This window comes from Bubalus kerabau, chromosome 19 (genome assembly GCF_029407905.1).
Source record: "Bubalus kerabau isolate K-KA32 ecotype Philippines breed swamp buffalo chromosome 19, PCC_UOA_SB_1v2, whole genome shotgun sequence".
NCBI classification, from domain to species: domain Eukaryota; kingdom Metazoa; phylum Chordata; class Mammalia; order Artiodactyla; family Bovidae; genus Bubalus; species Bubalus kerabau.
This window is the reverse complement of record NC_073642.1, coordinates 69618322-69636950: the sequence shown is the minus strand read 5'-3', so window position 1 is coordinate 69636950 and position 18629 is coordinate 69618322. Positions and strand designations below refer to the sequence as shown.

At 63.6% G+C, this 18629-nt stretch overlaps 2 protein-coding genes across 2 annotated transcripts; one reads left to right on the top strand and one right to left on the bottom strand.

Annotated features, from left to right (window-relative positions):
- The first annotated feature begins 626 nt into the window (after nt 1-626).
- TMEM179 (transmembrane protein 179) lies at nt 627-12023 on the top strand. The gene is made up of 4 exons (XM_055555693.1): nt 627-1096; nt 6918-7055; nt 8681-8759; nt 10139-12023. Exons 1-4 carry the CDS (start codon nt 792-794, stop codon nt 10316-10318), a joined length of 702 nt encoding a protein of 233 aa, XP_055411668.1. The 5' UTR covers nt 627-791; the 3' UTR covers nt 10319-12023.
- A 2082-nt stretch (nt 12024-14105) lies between these two features.
- Nucleotides 14106-16819, bottom strand: C19H14orf180 (chromosome 19 C14orf180 homolog). Its single transcript, XM_055556001.1, has 4 exons — nt 16706-16819; nt 16279-16405; nt 14708-14743; nt 14106-14311 (listed from the first exon to the last, which is right to left on the bottom strand). Exons 1-4 carry the CDS (start codon nt 16817-16819, stop codon nt 14106-14108), a joined length of 483 nt encoding a protein of 160 aa, XP_055411976.1.
- Between the last annotated feature and the right edge of the window lie 1810 nt (nt 16820-18629).

Here is an 18629-nt window from a genome sequence, read left to right as displayed (position 1 = left end):
CTGTCTTAATGAGGTGCTGGGGCATCCTTTGTTTATCTCACCAGCACCAGCACAGAGCTCTGCTTGTCAGGCCGTGTGAGAGATGGCCCTTCCGAGGGGGCCGTGGCGGAGAAGCAAAGGAGCTCACAGACCCGCTCCTGGCTCCCGGCTCCCGGCTCCGTGGATGACCTCTGTGTCGTTTTCATGACCCCAGCTCCTCCCCTCTCTGTCTCATGTCCCCTATACTTGGTGCAAGCCCAGAGTCCCGAAAGAGAGTCGTTCCAGCCTGGACAGCAAATCTCACTCCCACCACTCCCTATGGGCATCTCGTCCCTCTGAGCGCCTCTCTCCCGGCCTTCGCCCCTTAACGCTGATGTGGGTGCTGGGGACCAGGGAACCGTTCCATGTGAAGCCAACACACGTAACTCCTGGTCCCAGAGTCGGGTCTCCGTAAGCCGACATAGCGGTCCTCCTGCTTCCTGATTTTCGTTCCGCTTCCGCGTCGGCGCCCAGGTTCCCGGCGTGGCCCTCCCACGCCCGCTGTCCAGCTCTGCGGCCTTCCGGCCGGCAGCTGTCCGCGGTGCTGACCACAGGCACGGCCCTCGCTCGGCCGCTGCGCACGCGTCCCGGGCGGGGCGCTCAGGACCCGCCGGCGCAGCCACTGCGCAGCCTCCCGCGCGGCTCCGGCCGGGCCTGCGCGCGGCGCCGGGAGACTCAGGCGGCCCCGGCTCCCGGCCGGCGCCCCTCGCCCCGCGTCCCCAGCAGGCCTCGCCGTGTCCTCCGGCCGCTTCCTCGGCCCGCCCGGCCTCGCCATGGCGCTCAACAATTTCCTCTTCGCGCAGTGCGTCTGCTACTTCCTGGCCTTTCTGTTCAGCTTCGTGGTGGTGGTGCCGCTGTCTGAGAACGGCCACGACTTCCGCGGCCGCTGCCTGCTCTTCACCGAGGGCATGTGGCTGAGCGCCAACCTGACGGTGCAGGAGCGCGAGCGCTTCACCGTGCAGGAGTGGGGGCCGCCTGCCGCCTGCCGCTTCAGCCTGCTCGCCAGCCTGCTTTCTCTGCTGCTCGCCGCCGCTCACGCCTGGCGCACGCTCTTCTTCCTCTGCAAGGGACACGAGGGGTAAGTGTGTGTGGGGGTGTCTCACGGCTGCCCTTCACCGACAGACGCAACCCTCACCCCTGGCACGGCGCCCTTTCTGCGCCCACAGCTCCCAAGGAGGAGCCCGAGCCCCTCCATCTCCCCCACGGTTCCAGAGGCCTTAAAATATCCGTCATGGCTCATCACTTCCAGGGAAACTGCCCCTTGTCTCCACGCAGAACCCAGGGGCCATGGCCGTCTCCGCACAAGGCCAGTGCTTCACTGGACAAGTGCGCGTCACCATCCACGTCCCTGGGGGCGCAAATGTTGCATCGTCATCTCTGAGCGGACTTGGGCCTCCTTCGCTGGCTCTGCGGGGTCCACACCCGTCAGCACCGCGGACAGCTCCCTGTCGGGTTGGGTCGCTGGGGAAGAACTAGGCAGGCAGAAGGCCCACCAGACTAACAGGGGACCCTCCCCGCGTCCCCATCCTCCTGGGAAGGGCGGCAGCAGAGGGAAGCTGGAGGGAAGCCCCTCGAGGCCCACCGCCGGCACTCACACCTTGGCTGGGGTATGTTGGAGAGGGAGCGGCTGGTGAGTGAGGCCCCTTCTCGCTCCTGGCCTCCGTATTTCTCTTCATCTTTCCCTGTCTTGGCTCTATTCTGTGAGAGAGGGGGATGTGGCTCCGTGGGGTCCTCAGTCAGTAACACTCCCCGGGCCTCCACCCCCGTGGGACTCGCTGTGCCCCCTCCCCCCACGCCCAGGTTGTGGATCGCCACGCCCTGGAGTGGCCAGAGCTCCTGCACAGGAGGCCAGTCCTGCCTGTTGTCAGCCCTCACATCCACGTGGAAGCCTTCTCCCAGACTCTGCCCCACTCACCGCATCCATCATCTTCTGGCAGTTCTGAGTGGCTTTTCACTTCTTTTGGGGGGAAGTAGGAGATGAGCAGAGGCCCCTGAGAGCTCTCAGTTTTGGCTTTGGGGTGGAGAGAGGGGTGGAGAGATAACGGGAGGCTGCAAGCTGAAAAGGAAAGGGGCAGCTGAGGCTGGGGGATCCCAACCCAGGAAGGTGTGAAATCCCAGCAGCCCACGCGCATGAGCTTCTGGGGCTGCTGTAACAAAGCACTGCAAACCGGGGGCTTAACACGATTTATCCTCTCACAGTCCCCAAGGCCAAAAGCCCAGAATTAAGGAGTTGACAGAGTTGGTTCCATCTGGGAAGAGAACCCTTTCCAGGCCTCTTCCTGGCGCCCAGTGGCCGCCTGCCACCCTGACGTCCCTTGGCTTGGGCCTTCGTGACTCCAGTCTCTGTCTCCCTCTCCACAGGGTCTCCTCTGTCTCTTTCCTTCTTCTTAGAAGGACCCTAGTCACTGGACCTAGGGCCCACTCTAAATCCAGGATGACCTCATCCTGAGATCTTGAGCTTAGTGACGCCCACAAAGACCCTACTCCCCAGCGAGGTCTCACTCGGTTACTGCGTTGTGGACGCAGGCCGGTGCTGCAGGGGATGCAGTTCAGCCCAGTGCACTCAGGCTCTGGGGTCTGCAGGAGCCACTTGTCAGCTGGGGGGCTGTCTGCATGCTGCGGGCTGGGGGCTCTGTGGGGTGAGCCCAGGCCAGTCCTGGAGGGCACCCGCCCTGCTCGCCCCGCCCTCAGCCTTCACGATGGCTGTGTCCTGAGGAGACGTGTGAGGCGCCACTGCACCTGTGTTGCCAAGTGCGGTGCCAGCCGGTCAGTGCCCCTGGCCAGGTCGGGGCTGGAGGAGCAGCTCTGATTATGAGACGGGGTCTGAGGAAGAGGACGGGTGGCCAGCAGGGGGGCAGGAGGAGGTCCCTTCAGTCTGCGCAGCTGAGGCAGAGGGCACCAGCCAGGTGGGGGCCGTGGCTTGACCATCAGCTCACACCCATGGTTCCTGCTCGTTTCTACAAGATAAGTGGCCTCAAGGTGTTCAGCGTCTACCCGGTGAGGACATGTAAGTGGCTCTCTAGGTGGGGCTCAGCCCCTGTGGCTCTGAGCGATGTGAGACTTCAGAAGGACCACCAGAGGCTGGAGAAGGGAATGGCAGTCCATTCCAGTATTCTTGCCTGGAGAATTCCATGGACAGAGGAGCCTAGCGGGCTACAGTCCATAGGGTTGCAAAAGAGTCAGAAAATGACTGAGCAACTAACGCACACATAAACACACACACACACACACACACACACACACACACTCGAGGCTGGGAACAGGCGGGGTGCAGAGAGCCCAGAGCCTGCAAGAAAGGAGTCCTGGTCATGCACGCCGCCCACTTCACACAAGCTGGGCAGGAACTGGGGTCAGCTTCTACCCTTCATCGTCTCATAGAAGGCGTCCATCAGCTCTGTGAAACCATGAGCATCCTTATTTTCTTTTTCAAATTAATTTTTCTGGGAGTGTAGTTTCTTTACAATGGTGTGTTAGTTTCTGCTATACAGCAAAGTGAATCAGGAACACATGTGTGAAGGTTGCTTAGTTGTGTCTGACTCTTTGGGACCACATGGGCTGTAGCCCGCTAGGCTTCTCTGCCAATGGAATTCTCCAGGCAAGAATACTGGAGTGGGTAGCCATCTCTTCCTCCAGGGGATCTTCCCCACCCAGGGATTGAATCTGGGTCTCCTAAATTGCAGGCAGATTCTTTATCGTCTGAGCCACCAGGGAACTGAATCAGTCACACGCATATATCCCTTCTTTTTCTTTTTTAGATTTTTTATCGTCCCTGTTTTAAAGACAGAAAACAGTCTTGGCAGTGTGCGTACCTCCCCGCACTCCTTCCTTGCGCCCGTGTCCTGAGGACAGAGGGAGCCTGCTCTCCTCTGAGTTGTCCTGGTTGGAGGAACACCTTGGGTCCTCTGTCGCTTTGCATCAGTTCCAGGGTCTCACCTGTCCTGCCGCCAGTGGCCTCGACCCTGGCAGCCAGGGCTGAGCCAGCCTTCTCTTCTCCAGGCACATCTGTTGCGGAATGTCCTTCTCGGCCATCAGGAATCACAGCCGCGTGGTGGTCCACCTGTGTCCACCTGCCCCACCCTGTCCATCACAGGACTCGGTTGTCAGTCGGTCAGCTGTGGTGCCATCTGTCTCGAGTGTCATTCTTCCATCTTAGCTCTGGTTGCAGGCCCTGGTCAAAGCTCTCATGGATACCCAGGTCACAGCTGTCCATCCGAGGGGAGCCTGGGCTGGCTGTACCCACGGTGGGCACACGCCTTGTTCACCTCTGTGTGCTCAGGACTGAGTGTCAGGCATGGTGCCCAAGAGGCACCAAATTAGTGACTGTGGAGTGAATGACAGAAAGGTTTCTTCCACTTGATGTCCTCTGCTTCACGCCACTCCTGGGCCCAGATGCCTTTGAAGATTCATGGTCTGGCCAAGGGATCAGCCCTCTGGGATCACTGTGTCTGGACCTGCCATGGGCAGAATGGTCAGATGTGGGCAGCCAGTTCTGGCACAGTTGGTCAAGCTGTACAGACCAGGGGAGCAGGTCTGGGGTGGGTCAGGGAGAGCCAGGAGGCTGGGAGGGGCGGTAGAGAGAGCGTGTGATGGACAAGGCTCTCAGGGGCGTTGGTGGCCCCTGGAGTCCAGCCCACGGAGGACCCACTGCCCTGGTCAGACTCGGGTTTTTAGAGGGTCCTACCTGCTTAGGGTTTAGCGTGCACCTTAATCTCTTAGGAGACCAACTTCAGAGACACCAAGGACACCTTCGCTCTGTGTGAGGGGCTCGTGGTTGGGTCTCACGTTCACGGTCTCGACACCGTGTCCGTGGTGCCAGCTCCCCCCTGGTGCAGAGTGCGTTTGCAAAGTGGGCGCCCCAACTTGTGCCCAGGGGGTATGAAGGGTTGGGGTGGATGCCGCTTTTGTATAGGGGGAGTCACTCTGGTTGCTGCCTGGAGGGAGGGGTCTGTGGATCCATGGAGCCTGTGTCTTCCTGGGGCATCGCCGTGTCAGGCCCCTGGCTGAGCTGAGGGTGAGTCTCAGGCCCGGGGGCCTGGGGCAGCCTTGTGTGTCCAGGTGGCTGTGGTTTGTGATTGACGGCTGGGGAGTGCTGGGTTAACACAACCCATCTGCCTGCCCACACGTGTCCCTCAGCCTGCACATCGCTCCCAGGGCTTCCCAGGATAGCTGTCACCATGGAGACGGCACATCCAGGCAGGGCACCCTGGGAGGTGGCAGGAGGAAGGCGGAGTTAACCCTGTGAGTGCCAGGCTCGCATTCCTGTACTGTGAGCCCTGTGGGGCTGGGTGAGGCTCCCACACACCCAGTTCTTCAGAAGTCTGTAAAGCCTGGGACAGATGCCGAGGAAGTGGCAAAAAGTGAGGGAAGAGTCAGAGGCGGCTGTTGGCCGGCGGGACCCCAGCACGGGCCCTTCCCTGTCTTGTGGGATAAAAGTGAAAAAGTCGCTCAGGCCTGTCTGACTCTTTGCGGCCCCATGGACTCTACAGTCCATGGGATTCTCCAGGCCAGGATACTGGGGCAGGTAGCCATTCTCTTCTCCAGGGGATCTTCCCAACCCAGGGATTGAACCCAGGTCTCCCGCATTGCAGGAGTATTCTTTACCAGCTGCGACATAAGGGAAGCCCGGCCTGTGGGATGGAGAGCCTCAAACTGTGTCCCTTTAACAGGGATGCGGCTGGAGTGTCTGGGGCTTCTGTCTCTCAGAGACTGTTGTAAGTCACCCTCAGAGGTGGGAAGGGGCAGCTTTCGGACAGGCCGGCTGTGTCTCAGGCCCGCTGTCCAGGGGTTCCCTGAAGGTGTCTGTCTGCACAGAGGGTGAGGCGCCCGCCCGGGCTTGAGTACAGATTGTGGGGGGTGGATAATGGATGGATTGTGTCCATCGCCCCTTGGCCTCAGCCAACAGTCACCACACTCAGGGATAGTAACTTTGATGTTTTCTTGGCTGAGGTCCCAGCCGATACCTTGTTTGATGAATGTTCTCTGTGAAGCCATATTTGGCCAAGCATTGTGCTGATTTGATGTCCGGAAAGCACCGATGTTCATGTGAGAGCTGTGGCAGGTGGGAGGTGGGCCTGGGCTGCCGTCCCACCTGAGGGACTTCCCTCTGCCCCCTGGCCCTTCTCGGGGGGACAGCCCTGTCCCCTGCCCCCTGCAGCCTCAGCTGGGCTACCTGCTCTCCTGCAGGACTCTGGGTCTCCAGGGGATGGTTTGGAGAAGACAGGATGCTCATGGGTGGCTAGGAGAGTCTGGAGGGTGGGTAGTCCCACCATGCCCCCTCGCTTGCCCCATGGGAGGGCAAATACTGGCGCCGTCTGAGAGCATCCCAGTGGGGACCTGCCCATGTGCACCCTGGAGAGGCCCTGGCCCCCTGGGCAGTGTAGCCCCGCCCTGAGTGAGCTCTGCTCTCTCGGCCTTGCCCCTGGGCTCCCCAGGCACCTGCCCTGGTCACCCCTTGGCCTCTCAGGTTCCAGTGGGGAAATCAGAGCAGGGTCATGTGGCCCCCAATGCAGGTGCCGGTCAGCCGCGCTGATGGCCGTGCGGGTAAATGGCCTCGGGGGTGCCTGCGAGGGTGAGCCGCCAGGAAAGGCGGTCTGGCCGCCAGCGTGCCTGCTGGCCTCGGTGCTTTGGGACCAGGTGGACTTGCGTTTAAACAGAGGCCCCGTCTCTGCTGTAAGATGGTCCCCACTCCTGGGCTTTGGGAGGATGGGCTGGGCAGCGGGGCTGTGGGATGAGGGATGCTCCGGGAAGGGCAGGGACCCTGCTCGGCCCCACCCCGTCCTCTGGGGCCCAGAGCCCAGCTGGGAACCTGAGGGCCAGGGGCTGCCCTCCCCCGCCGCCTGGCCCTGCAGCGGCGCTGGGGACCCAGGCAGGCACGGTGACCGCCCCTCCTTCCCTCGCAGCTCCTTCCTCTACGCCTTCCTGAACCTGCTGGTCAGCGCCTTCGTGGTCTTCCTGGTCTTCATCGCCAGCACCATCGTGAGCGTGGGCTTCACCATGTGGTGTGACGCCATCACCGAGAAGGGCACCGTGCCCCACAGGTGCCCCCCAACTCCCCACCAACCTCTTCCTGCACGGACCCTCCTGTGCCCACTATGGTGCCCCCATGGCCTGTGCACACCTGGCTGGCCCCTCTGCTGGTCCACGCCCCCTTCCCAGTTCAGGGAGCCTGCAGCAGCTTCACATCAGAGCCGGTCCCCCAAGGACCCTGGGGGTGGGTTGGGGTGGGGGTGGAGGTCCCGGAGGTCAGAGGTGCCAGCTTCCCCATCATTGCCAGCACGTGGTTGGATGATGGGACCCCACGGGATGGGCTCCAGGTCCTAGGAGGAAAATGAAGATGGAGTGAGCGGGGTGCTGAGGGGCAGGAAGATGAAGATGGAGTGAGTGGGGTGCCGAGGGGCAGGACTGGGAGTTTCTGGTCAGAGGGGGTTGGGGACAGAGGCCTCGGGCCGGGAAGGATGCTCTGGGCGCTGAGTGAGGGGCCGTCTCTGGCTTGGGGGCAGCCCCACATGGAGCATGGTGACTGCCGGACCCTGGCCTAGGGTTGCCCACTGCCCAGCCTCAGGGCAGTACCCAGTGCCCCAGGACAGGGCTCTGGAAAGGCAGGGACCCTTGGGTCACCTCTTCCAGAGGCTCCAGATTCTTTCTCTAAGAAAAATCTGATCTGGAACTTGAACATATAAATCAACAAAAGAGCTGAAGTGAGAGGCAGGGGTAGGGGCACCTACTTGCTCCCCTGCCCCTTTGCCATGGGGGTCCCCAGTGCCTCTGCAGAAGCCTCGGGCGCATAACAGAGGAAGGTTAAAGCACCCAGGGTGGGTGACTCCCTTAGGGTCCACAGCAGGGCAGCCCCTCTGTGTGTGGGGGTCTTACCCATGCTGAGCTGTATGGGCTCTCCCCGCTGAGCCCCCAGCCACGTGACTCCTCACCACCCCCTGCCCCCGTCCCAAGCCCTCAGAGCACGGGCGGGCCCCTGGGTATGGCCTTGGGCTCCTCTGGAAAGGCACCCAGCGTTTCTTTACCCTCACGAACTCCCTTTCCAGCCCTTCAGCCTCATCCCACAGCTCCTTCCAGTGTGTGCCTGGGCCTCTGGGCCTCCCTCTCTCTGGACACCAGGCTCCCATTCCTGTGTCCTGATGTTTGAGAGGCTACAGGTCCCTGAGCCCAGGCCTCGTCCATTTCAGGCTTGGGAGGCCCAGCCCGGACCAGCCTGTCCGCATACAAGGAGCTTGTGCAGGTCATTAGGACTCTGAGGGTGTCCTGCTGGTTGCCGCTGGGTTTGCTGGCCTGTGCTGCCAGCCCCGGGCGGTTAAAGGGGTGCCCCCGGATGCCCATGAAACTCAAGCAGGGCTGCCGTGCAGCTCAGTCCGGGGACTGAGGGGCAGAAGCTGCAGCCCACACCCTCTGTAGCCCCTGGCCCTGCAGTGCCATGGGGCATGGGGGGCAGGGCCGGGGGCTTCAGAGGAGTGGTGGCCAGGGCTGGTGTCCCCCACCGTTCAGGGTCAGATGGGGTCAGATCTGCAGGGTCCCTGTCCCATGGATGGGGCCCAGCAGCTCGCTGTCTGCCCCACCTTGGGGACAGTGCCTCCTCATCTGGGGGTGATGCTCTGCTGCCCCCCTGCTTGGTCCCCCCAGCGGTCACCGTCCACCTCTCTTGCCGTTTTAGCTGTGAAGAGCTCCAGGGCATCGACTTGGAGCTGAACGTGGACAACTCTGCCTTCTATGATCAGTTCGCGATTGCCCAGGTAGGCGGGGCTGCCTGGGTGGGCGGGGCTTCTCAGGGGCGGGGCTTCTTGGGTAGGCAGGGCTGCCCTGGTGGGCGGGGCTGCCCGGGTACCAGGGAGGGGACCACTCTCTGCTGAGCATTCACTGAGCGCACAGCCCCGCCCCATCCAGGAGGAAACAGACTCTTGGTTAAGGATGGTGTCTTCGTAGAGGAGACACAGAGAGTGCAGTGCTGGGGGAGCAGTCAGGAAGGCTTCCTGTAGGAGGGTTGGATCTTGGAGGTAGAGGAATTGTGTGGGTGGGGAGGAGTGGGGCGTGGAGCATCCTCGGAGGAGGGAACAGCCTGAACTAGGGACAGAGGCGGGAGGCCTGGGGGCTGAGGGGTGGCTCTGTGCTGCTCATCTGAGCCTGCAGGCTGGGGCCTGGAGTCTGGATCCTGGTTCTGGTGCCACGTGGGCCCTCAGATAGATGCTTGAGGGCCCACGGTGAGGCCCCAGCTGGAGCGGCCGGGGCAGGGTCTGAGGGAGGGGGTCCCTAGAGGGGATCCGGCTTTCCCATTTGGAGGAGCCCCTAGCCACTGTCTGGAAGACTGCTCTGCCAGTCCTGCCCCTGGATCAGCTTCGTCCCCTGCCCTCCAGGAGACCATGGGTAAGGCTAGGGACCCCGTCTGCTGGACACAAGTGTGTCGGGACATGCGGTCAGAGAGGGCCTGTCCCTCAACATCTACGCCTGACCCTGACGATGACCCTGACAGCAGGGGTGGCAGGGTGCCTGGGCAGGCAGGTTCTTTCGGCTCCGGGCAGGTCCCGCCAGCCTCCAGGTCTACTTCTGGTCCTGCATTGGCCAGTGGCCGACCTGAGGATCCTTTCCATAGTGAGGAGCCCTCTGGGGTGGGGGTTGGGGGGCTGGACGTCAGTGGGTCCAGCTGAGATGAGGCGAGCCTGCCAGAGACACCTTCATGTAGATTTAGTGGGAAATGCTCCCGCCCGAGTTTGTGCGGGTTAGATAAGGAAGGTACGGGCTGAGTGATGACAAGCACCTTCCACTGAGCCAGTTTAATTGCGCCTCGAGCATGGTTCTGATTAAATTGTTTCCCCTCCAACTGTTTGGAAACAGCAGATAAAGGTCAATTTGTTCTAGTGATTGGAAGAGGCTCCCTTACAGATGAAACGAGCTCTGCTTGGAGCCGAGTGGGTCCAGTACCGCCCCCCGTCCCGGGGACCCCACCTGGGCGAGGGTGGGCAGTGTTCCCGAGGCAGGGGCGCGGCTTGGGGCCAAGAGGGCTACCAGATGCTGGGGGGTGACGCCCCCATCCTGTCTGGCCCTGGGGGGTGGGCGGGCGCCCCCGGCAGTGGCCCCTGGACCTGGCCACCCGCTGACGCGCTCTCCGCCCCTGCAGTTCGGCCTCTGGGCCTCGTGGCTGGCCTGGCTGGCCATCACCGTCTTGGCCTTCCTGAAAGTCTACCACAACTACCGCCAGGAGGACCTGCTGGACAGCCTGGTCCACGAGAAGGAGCTGCTGCTGGCCCGGCCCGCCCCCCGGGCCGCCTTCCAGGATGAGAAGAGCGCCGTCATCTAGGCCGGCTGGCCCCCACCCGGGCTGGGGGCACGTGCTGCCCTGGGCCGTGGCCCTGGTTCTGCCCAGCCCCCACGCCTTGCATGCCTCCCCTCGGCTCTGTGTGCAGTGCTGAGCGACCCCCTCACTGGGCACCCGGTTCCCACCCTGAACCGGCCTGGCAGCTGGCGGGGCTGGGGCCACCCTCAGCCCTGGGCCGGGGGCGCCTCCCCCAGGCTCCATGCAGGGGCCTCCGGCCGTCCCTGGGGGTGAGCCTTGGGGAGGCCCCCGGCCAGTGGGTGTGCTGTGGTCATGGCTCCCCACAGGCCTCAGCTGGATGCCATCTGTGTGACCTGCCAGGTCCCGTGGCAGCAGCCTGCGGCCCCAGTGTGGCCCCAGTGGGACCCCAGTGGCCCACGATGGCCACACGTCACTCTCGTCACCCACTCCTGAACCGTGCAGGGGGATGAGGAGCCCACCACTTGTGGGCCAAGCACTGCGTGTGGGAAGGAGCCCCTCGCCCCGGTGGCCCCCAGGGCTAAGAGCCCCTCTGCGCCGGCTCCAGAGCCCCTGGGAAAGCACAGGGTGGTGGGTTGGCCTGGAGTCAGGCCGCAGCGGTGGTGCAGGCTTCCTGGGGGCCTGGCCTGGGGAGGCCCCAGGGCCCACCTGTGGGCTGGGCCTGTGCTTGTGGGGTGGAGACGTGGGCTCCGGATGTGGGGGTGACATCTTGCAGGGGAGAGGGGCCAGGTGCCACCGCGGGTGTATGAGTGCATGTGAGGCGTGTGAGGGTGTGGACGTGTGTGTGATGTGAGTGCACGTGGTCACAGTGTGTGCGAGCATGCGTGAGTGTGCACATGAGCTTGCACGGCGAGGTGTGAGTGTGTGTGAATGTGTTGTGTGTACACATGGGTGTGCCCGTGCACAAGTGTGTGTGCGAGCGCGGTCTGTGGGTGGAGAGCAGAGCGGGCAGCTGTCTGCATCCCCATCCCCAGGGCCCCCCGTACCCCAGAGGAGGGGCCGCTTTCCCATCTCAGGGGGCCCCGAGGGTGCAGTCCTGCTCCCGTGGCAGCAGGCGGAGGACCTGGGGGAGGACCCGGGGCCTGGGATTTGGTGCTGAGCCACCTGGGGCTGCCTGGCTGTGGATGCCGCTCAGGGCTCCCAGCTCAGGAGGCAGGCCTGGCCTGCGTGATCGTTTGCAGTGGCTCCATCTCCCTGAAAGGAGGGGCCTGGGGCGTCCAGAGGCCGTGGATCTGGGCCTGGGTCTGGGGGCCCGTGTGGCAGGCGGCCTGGCCCTGGGAAGCACAGTGCAGGTCACTTGTCGTGATGTGCTCGGCTGGTACCTTTCTGGAGGGGCTCGGGGCGGAGGTGATAGAGGCTCCTGGCATCTTAGATGCTCTGGCCCTTGGCCTGGCTGGGGGTTCTGGCCAGAGGATCAGGGACCTTGGGGAGGGGGTTTGACAGAACCTGAGGCCCCCAAGGGGATCTGCCTGCCCAGTCCACTGGTCCCTGAGAGCTCCTGGTCTGTTCCCCACAGAAGGGGGTGGCTCTGCCTTGTCCCCCAGCAGGCGGCAGCCATCTGGGCCCTGGAGGGCGAAGCAGGCCCTGGATGTGGGCTTCTGGACTGGAGGCTCTGCTGCAGGTGTGGGTGTGCCGGGGCACTTGTGGGTGGCCTGGAGCGTCTGGGCAGCCCTTCGGTCAGACCAGCAGAGACCTGTGTCCACTTACAGGGCCACCTGCAGAGCAGAATGGTCGCTGACATACAGGCTGTCGTGGGCCAGCTGCACTGGCACCCCCAGACTTCCCATCCTGCGGCTCCTGGGAAGGGCACGGCTGGCCTCGGGGAGGGTGCCCTGGGACAGGAGCCGGTGGCCTCGCAGTGGGCTGGGAGGGCCCCCTGGGGCTGGACAGGAGGGGCCGGCCGTGCCCCGGGGCCCCTGAGGAGGGTCTGCCCTGCTTCCTCAATGCCTGCTTCTCCCCACTGCTGTTTGATAATGGACATCCTATTTTAATTCTACTCCAGCTTAACTGAAAGTGAAGGGTCTTCAACGCAAATGTATTTATTTCTCAAGTCAAAATAAAAACAAAAATACCTGAGCCTCTAATGTGGACGAGCGATTAGGTGTCTCTTTATCCATCTTTTCTGCATCTTCAGTTTGCCTTTGTTTCTATTGTTCTGTCTGCTTTCAATTTAAGACTGAAAACACTGCCTTCTGTGTTTGCTCCTGGAGTTTCCCAGACTTTCTAAGAACCGGGAGTCCCCCCCGCCCCGGCGGCTGCAGTCTCCATCTGCACGTTTCCTCGTGGGTTCCATTCTGCTTCCCTTCACTTCTCGGGTGTGAGGATGGATTTCATGTTTCAGAATTCTCAGCGTTCTCAGATGCACCTTGAGCGATATTTTACCCAAAGCAGCGGGGGTCCAGGAGACCCTGCAGACCCTCCGGAGCTGAGCGGGTCTTTGCAGAAGCCCTGAGCTGAGAGTGGTGGGCCGTGAGGAGGGGTGTCGGGGAAGCCGGGTGCCTCCGAGTGCCCCCCTCATGACGGGCTCAGGGCTGGTGGGGCTGAGCCCCGTGGGTTTGGGTCTGCCACTTAGCCTGCCTGTCCTCTTCAGGAGGTGGGTGGGCGCAGGAGGTGGCGGGTGTCCATGAGGGAGGCAGCTGTAATGCTGGAGGGTCCCCAAGGGCCGCTGCCCCCGGAGGTGGGCCTCTGTCCTCTGGGCTCCCGGCTCAGGGCTCCCTGAGTTCTGAAGCCTGAAGGGACCCTGGAGACGGGTGCCCCGGCCCCTGAAGCCCTGGGGGGCCAGCTCGCATAGCACCCCGACCTCTGCAGCGGCTGCAGAAGTGAATCCACAGCAAGTCGGTCCCGACTTCCCTCCTTGGGGCCAATGTCTCTGGGAGGAAAGAGGTGGCAGTGTTTCAACAGAAAACCGGCATCTCCCCACTTAACCCGTGGGGGCAGATGGCAGGAGCCCAGGTGGCATGCGGATGGCTGTCTTCAGGCTGTGGGGGGCTTCTCCCCCAGTGGGGCCTCCCTGCTTTGCTCAGGCCCCTCTCCCTCCCTGTGTCTGAGGGGACCCAGGGTCTGTCTCCACAGGGCCCCCTCGGTCTGGCTGTGTGGGCTACACGGTCACGGGGCTCCCAGGCTCCACACAGCCCAAGTGGGGCCGTTGGGACCCAGGCCCAGACGGCCGCCTCCCGAGGGCAGCGACCCTGCCTCTCAGCCCTCCCGTCCCGTCTCTGCTGCCCCCAGGCCGGCGGCTTCGGAGATGCCAGGTGGCACACATGCCCCGGACAAGCAGGGCTCCCCAGGCCAGGGGCCCAGTGCTGGTGGCAGGTAAGCTGGGGTGCTGGGCCCCCCTCACATGACTGCAGGAGAGAGCGTGCCCCCAGCACCTCTCCCGGTGGGGTTTTGGGGTCTGGGCTGCGGGTCCCCAAGCAGCAAAGTCCAGTTTCCTTTCCTTCTCTGGGTGCGCCCGGAAAGAGGGAGGGTGCCCCCGGCTCCAGGGGCTACACGCAGACGCCTCCAGGCCCAGCTCAAGGTCACCGAGAGTTCCTGCCAGGGTGAGGGGGCGCCGGAAGGGTAGCCCCAAGGGCCGGAACCCCTGGGTGCCCGGGTTTCAGTGGTGATCTTCTTGTTTGAAGGCCTCCCAGTGGACGCCCCTGGGCCCCGGGTGCCCGGGTCTCAGTGGTGATCTTCTTGTTTGAAGACCTCCCAGTGGACGCCCCGGGCCCCGGGTGCCCGGGTCTCAGTGGTGATCTTCTTGTTTGAAGACCTCCCAGTGGACGCCCCTGGGCCCCGGGGGCGGGCGTTGCCGTCAGAGCTGCAGCAGGCAGTGCCAGCAGTCCAGGGCCGCCAGCCGCAGGCGCAGGAGGGCGGCGAGGAGCCGGGCCCGGAAGTCCTCCAGGGCCCTGGCCACGGGCCCGGCCTGGCCGCAGCACATGCCCAGCGCTAGCGCCAGCAGGACGCAGGCCGTCAGCCGGAGGAGCAGGGAGCCACTGCGGGGTCGTGGCCGGCTGGGCGCTGGGGGCCGAGGGGGCAGGTTAGCACGGCCGGCAGTCCTGACCCCGGCCCCGGCGGGGACCCCGTGGGCGCCCTCCTCCCTGCGGGGTCGGGTGCAGACACTGTGGGGCTTCCCCAGGGGCTGGAACCTCAGTGACCCCCAAGGTCCCCGGGGGGCCTGGGTCTCCCTGTCCCTCTCTGGCCAGTGGGTTCCTTGCAATGGGGGCCTGCTGCGGGCACCCCACCCTGCGCCCTCCCATGGAGGGCAGTGAGGGGCAGAGGGCAGCCCTGGGGAGCTGCTGCCCACCTGCGTCTGTCAGGGACCCCAGCTGAGATGGGGGCCCTGCCAGGGTGGGGGTGCTGGAGCCGTGGGGGCAGGGCCTCTGGGGGTGGGGGTGGTGAAGACACTGAACTTACCCTGGGCAGCAGCGGTGGGCTCCCTGCAGGCGATGTCTGGGGAGGAGAGTGAGAGTGGGCTTGGGCGGGGAGGGGCCTCCCCTCGAGGAAGGTGCACCCACTCCACCAGCCAGGCTCCCCGAGGGACTCCCCCGTCAGCCGCCCTCCTGAGGACCCTGAGTCTGACCAGGTCAGACAGGGCTCCCTGCTTTGCCGATGGAGATGAACTCCTGCAGGTCCTGACCCGGCCAGGTGGTCCACCCCCTGGCTGGCCACTCCGCCAGCGCTCCCCGGGGTCCTGCCTAGCCTCTTAGGCTTCAGGTTTCGGCTTCCAGATGCTGGGCACCTCCTGGGGGTCCTGGGGGAGGGGTGTATGTGGCGTCTGCAGGGGTCCTGGGGCGAGGGCGGCCGGATGCCTGGCCTCCTGTCCATCCTGCTCAGCTCACTGAGGGCCCCAGGCCAGTGCTGACGGGGCCCTGACTCCCCATCTGAGGGTCTCTGCTTTCGGGTGTTGGGAGCTCCTGGGGGTGGGGCCGATCTAGGAGGGAGGGGCAGCTGAGTGTCGGGGCAGGGGTCCTGCTGGAGTCCTCTCCCGCTGGTTACCACCAGCCTTCACAGGAGACTCTGACATGTGTCGGGGCGGTGAGCTGCACTCACAGCTCGGCAGGACTCGGAGCCCCATCCTTAGGGGCCGTGGCAGCAGAATCTAAGATGCCCCCAGCCCCTCCCCGGTCCCTGCTTTTGTGTGGTCCCCCCTGCTTAACGTAGGGGCCTGTGACGCGCTTCCACCAGCAGGACACGGCAGAGGGGCCAGGGTCCCGCAGCTCCGATGGGAATCCCCACGGGGCACCGAGTCAAGAGACGGGGTCTCAGATGAGCTCTCCAGGCAGAGGGTCTGGAGGTCAGGGAGAGGCTCCGCTGCCGCCCTTGGAGGTACAGCTTGGAGGACATGAATTCTGTAATAACCCCCGTGAGCTTGCACTAGGGCCCTGGGCCCCGGGTGAGGCCCGGTGCTGGCAGACTCCCTGATGGCCACCTCCTCGAGGGAGGGCTGGCATGGCTGTGCCCAGGGCCCGGACCCCCAGGGCCGCTGAGATAATCAGCATGAGTTGCTGAAACGGCTAAGTCTGTGGTATTCATCATGAGACATCGCTAGCTGATACAGGGCTGTGGCCCATGGGCAGGGCTGGAGTAGGAGTGAGCTGGGCGGGGTGGAGGGGGCAGGGGTACAGAGCGGGCTCTGGGGCGGCCCCGGGGCACTGGGAGGAGTGGGGAGGACTGGGGAGGCGGGCAGTGAAGGCTGGGGGCAGGGAGGAGCTTTGGGACGAGGGAGGGGAGAGCGGGCAGGCGTGGGGAGCCCTGCCCTCTGGGCTTTCCTCGAGGAGGTGGGGTGGCCCGGGGGCTCTGCTTCTAGGTCTCCTGTCCGTTGTTGTCTTCCTGACTGCTGCTCGGTCCCGACCGACCGACCCCACGGGCCTGGGTTCTACTGTGAGGACAGGGCCGTGACTGCGGTCTCTGCAGACGGCCCTCCACGAGGTCCCGGCGATGGCCCCCCGCCCGCCCGGCTGCGGCCCGCTTGCCTCCTCTCTTACAGTGGACGGCCACCTCCAGGGGCTCTCGGAACCGCACATGTCTCGTGGTCCTCCGTGGCTCGTCCCCACGGCCGCAGCGCTCCTGCGGGCTTCGTCTCAGGATTGAGGCGGGGCCCTTTCTGCCCTCCTGTGGGGTGGGAAGTAGAGGCAAGTGAGTCCCTCAGTCTGGCCTCCCGGAGGCTGGAGAGGACAGGCAGCCTCGTCAGCGCGCCTGCTGCCTCCTCTGGGCTTTGCCAGGGGGACCCCCGGGCGGGGGGGTGGGCCAGGCCTCCTGGGTCTCCCAACCCAGCCCTCTCCCCCTGGGGTTCCTGGGGCAGAGACCCACCCCTGCTTCCTTTCCCTGCCTCCCGAGGAGGCCTAGCTCTCGGGCCAGGTGCAGGGGGCCCTGGGCCCCTGAGACCAGCGCCCGCCCAGGGCCCTGCCGTACCCTCCCCGCCCTGGGCGTTGTCGGTGTGCCTGGAGCCGCCTCCTCATTCTTCCTGGTCTGATGTTGAGTCTCTGGCCGGGAGTCAGGGCTCAAGGCGTGCTCTGCAGTCTTCATTTACTGGGACATGGTCCTGAGATAAGCACAGACATTATTTATTACCCAGGGAACATGCGCAGGAATAAAATAAAAGGGGGAGAGATTCTTTCCAGGAAGCTGAGCTGGCATCCCCCCACCCCTCAGCCTCCCTTTGACCTGCTCCCGGCGCGCAGGAACACTGCTTGCTCAGAACCGCATGGTCAGCGGCCTCCCCTGCTGCCGTCTTCTGAATCATCAGCTTTAATGGCTGCATAATATTCCGCAGGGCTGACCCTGTGATTTAAGACCACGCTCCTTCATTAGTGGGGATGTTCGGGAGGTTTGCATTTTACCGTTGCCACTTGCGATTTTTTTGAGGCCACAGATAAGACTGCAGTAAACATCACTGCTGCTTCCTTCCTGGGGATGCTCCAGGCTGAAAGCCAGCATCCAGGGTTCAGCAGGGCTTCGTGGGGGCTGGGAAAGGCTTCTCTGGGGCTCACGGGGGCTGGAGCTGCTGGGCCCACCCCTCAGGCCCGCCCAGACTCTCTGTCTTTCCCTCTGTCACTTTGTCCCTCCCTCTCTCTCTCCCTGGTTTTTAGATTGCTCATGTACTAGGTGTAAGGTGGTACTGTCCCCTCCGGGAGCTTCTGAGTGCGGCCTGTCTGGTGTGAATTTTCTTTCACGTCCTTTGAAGGGTCCTTGACTTTTGAGGCCTCCCCCAGTCCTGTGCGGGTGAAGGCAGGCAGCCCCAGGCCTGCTTTGAGCCTGTGCAGCAAAGTGGGCACCGGGGGTGTGGCCAGGCCCTCTGTGCCCCGTCCCCATGGACAACAAGAGCAGAGTGGCGTGGGCGCTTCTCCCCTCTCCTCCCCAGCCCCAGGCTCTGCCGGGGTCCTGCTCTGGGGTCCTGGGCGGGCCTTCCTGCTCCCTCTCTACGGGGGCAGATGTTTGTGTTTTATGAGGTGGTGTCCTGGCTTCCATCCATCCTCCAAGGACCCCGCCCCCAAGGGTGGAGGTAGGGCTGAGTGAGGTGGGAGCTGCCGGGTTGGGGAGGAGTGCCAGGAGGGGCCTGGTTTGGGGGAGGGCTCTCTTCATCTGGGAGATAACAGCCTGGCCATTCAGTTATTTCAAAAAGGAGCAATTTTTTCCTGTCTCAGCATCAGGCTTTTTATTGCAAACAGGGTCACGGGGGTGGAGGGGTGGGGAGGGAGGCCTGCTCTCGCAGAGGCCCTGGGGGGCCAGGGCTCTGCCAGCGGCCCAGCGGTTGAACCCCTACCGGGGTTCCCAGGGCCCTGCCCCCAGGCTGGGGGTGGTGGGACAACGTGTGAATGTGTGCACACCCGTGCGAGCACTTCGGTGAGTGTGCACGTGTGGATGCCCATACATGTACATGTGCACGCACATGTGTAAGTGCTGTGTGCACACGTGTGTGTATGTGGGTGCACAGGTGTACCTGCATATGTTGGGCAAGAGTGTGTGTACAGCTGTGCGTGACCGTGTTCACCTGTGCGTGTGAGTGCACACGTGTATGTGGAGCATGTGTGAGGATGAGTGTCAGTGTACGTGCCTTCTGTCTGTGCACACATGTGCCAGTGTGCGTGTGTGTGTGTGTGAGTGTGCCTGTGCACGTGCGTGTGCCCGTGACTGGCTGTGAATGTGCAATGCGGTGAGTGTCCCTGGCAGCTCCGAGCCGCCAGGGTGGGCAGCCTCACTCAGCCCCATCCTGCGCCGCCTGTGAACTTGTGTGACCTTGGCAAGCCCCTTAACCTCTCGGAGCCTCTGTTTCCTCAGCTGGAAATGCTCTGCAGCTCTGGTCGGGGTAAGCGTGGCAGCTTCTGGCAGGGCGCAG

Coding starts and splice junctions, on each gene's coding strand:
- C19H14orf180 (XM_055556001.1), bottom strand. CDS start 16,819: ATGAAGACTGCAGAGCACGCCTTGAGCCCTGACTCCCGGCCAGAGACT. Junction 16,406..16,705: donor CAACGCCCAGGGCGGGGAGG/GTACGGCAGGGC, acceptor CCCACCCCACAG/GAGGGCAGAAAGGGCCCCGC. Junction 14,744..16,278: donor CCTGGAGGTGGCCGTCCACT/GTAAGAGAGGAG, acceptor TCTCCTCCCCAG/ACATCGCCTGCAGGGAGCCC.
- TMEM179 (XM_055555693.1), top strand. CDS start 792: ATGGCGCTCAACAATTTCCTCTTCGCGCAGTGCGTCTGCTACTTCCTG. Junction 1,097..6,917: donor CTCTGCAAGGGACACGAGGG/GTAAGTGTGTGT, acceptor CTTCCCTCGCAG/CTCCTTCCTCTACGCCTTCC. Junction 7,056..8,680: donor AAGGGCACCGTGCCCCACAG/GTGCCCCCCAAC, acceptor TTGCCGTTTTAG/CTGTGAAGAGCTCCAGGGCA.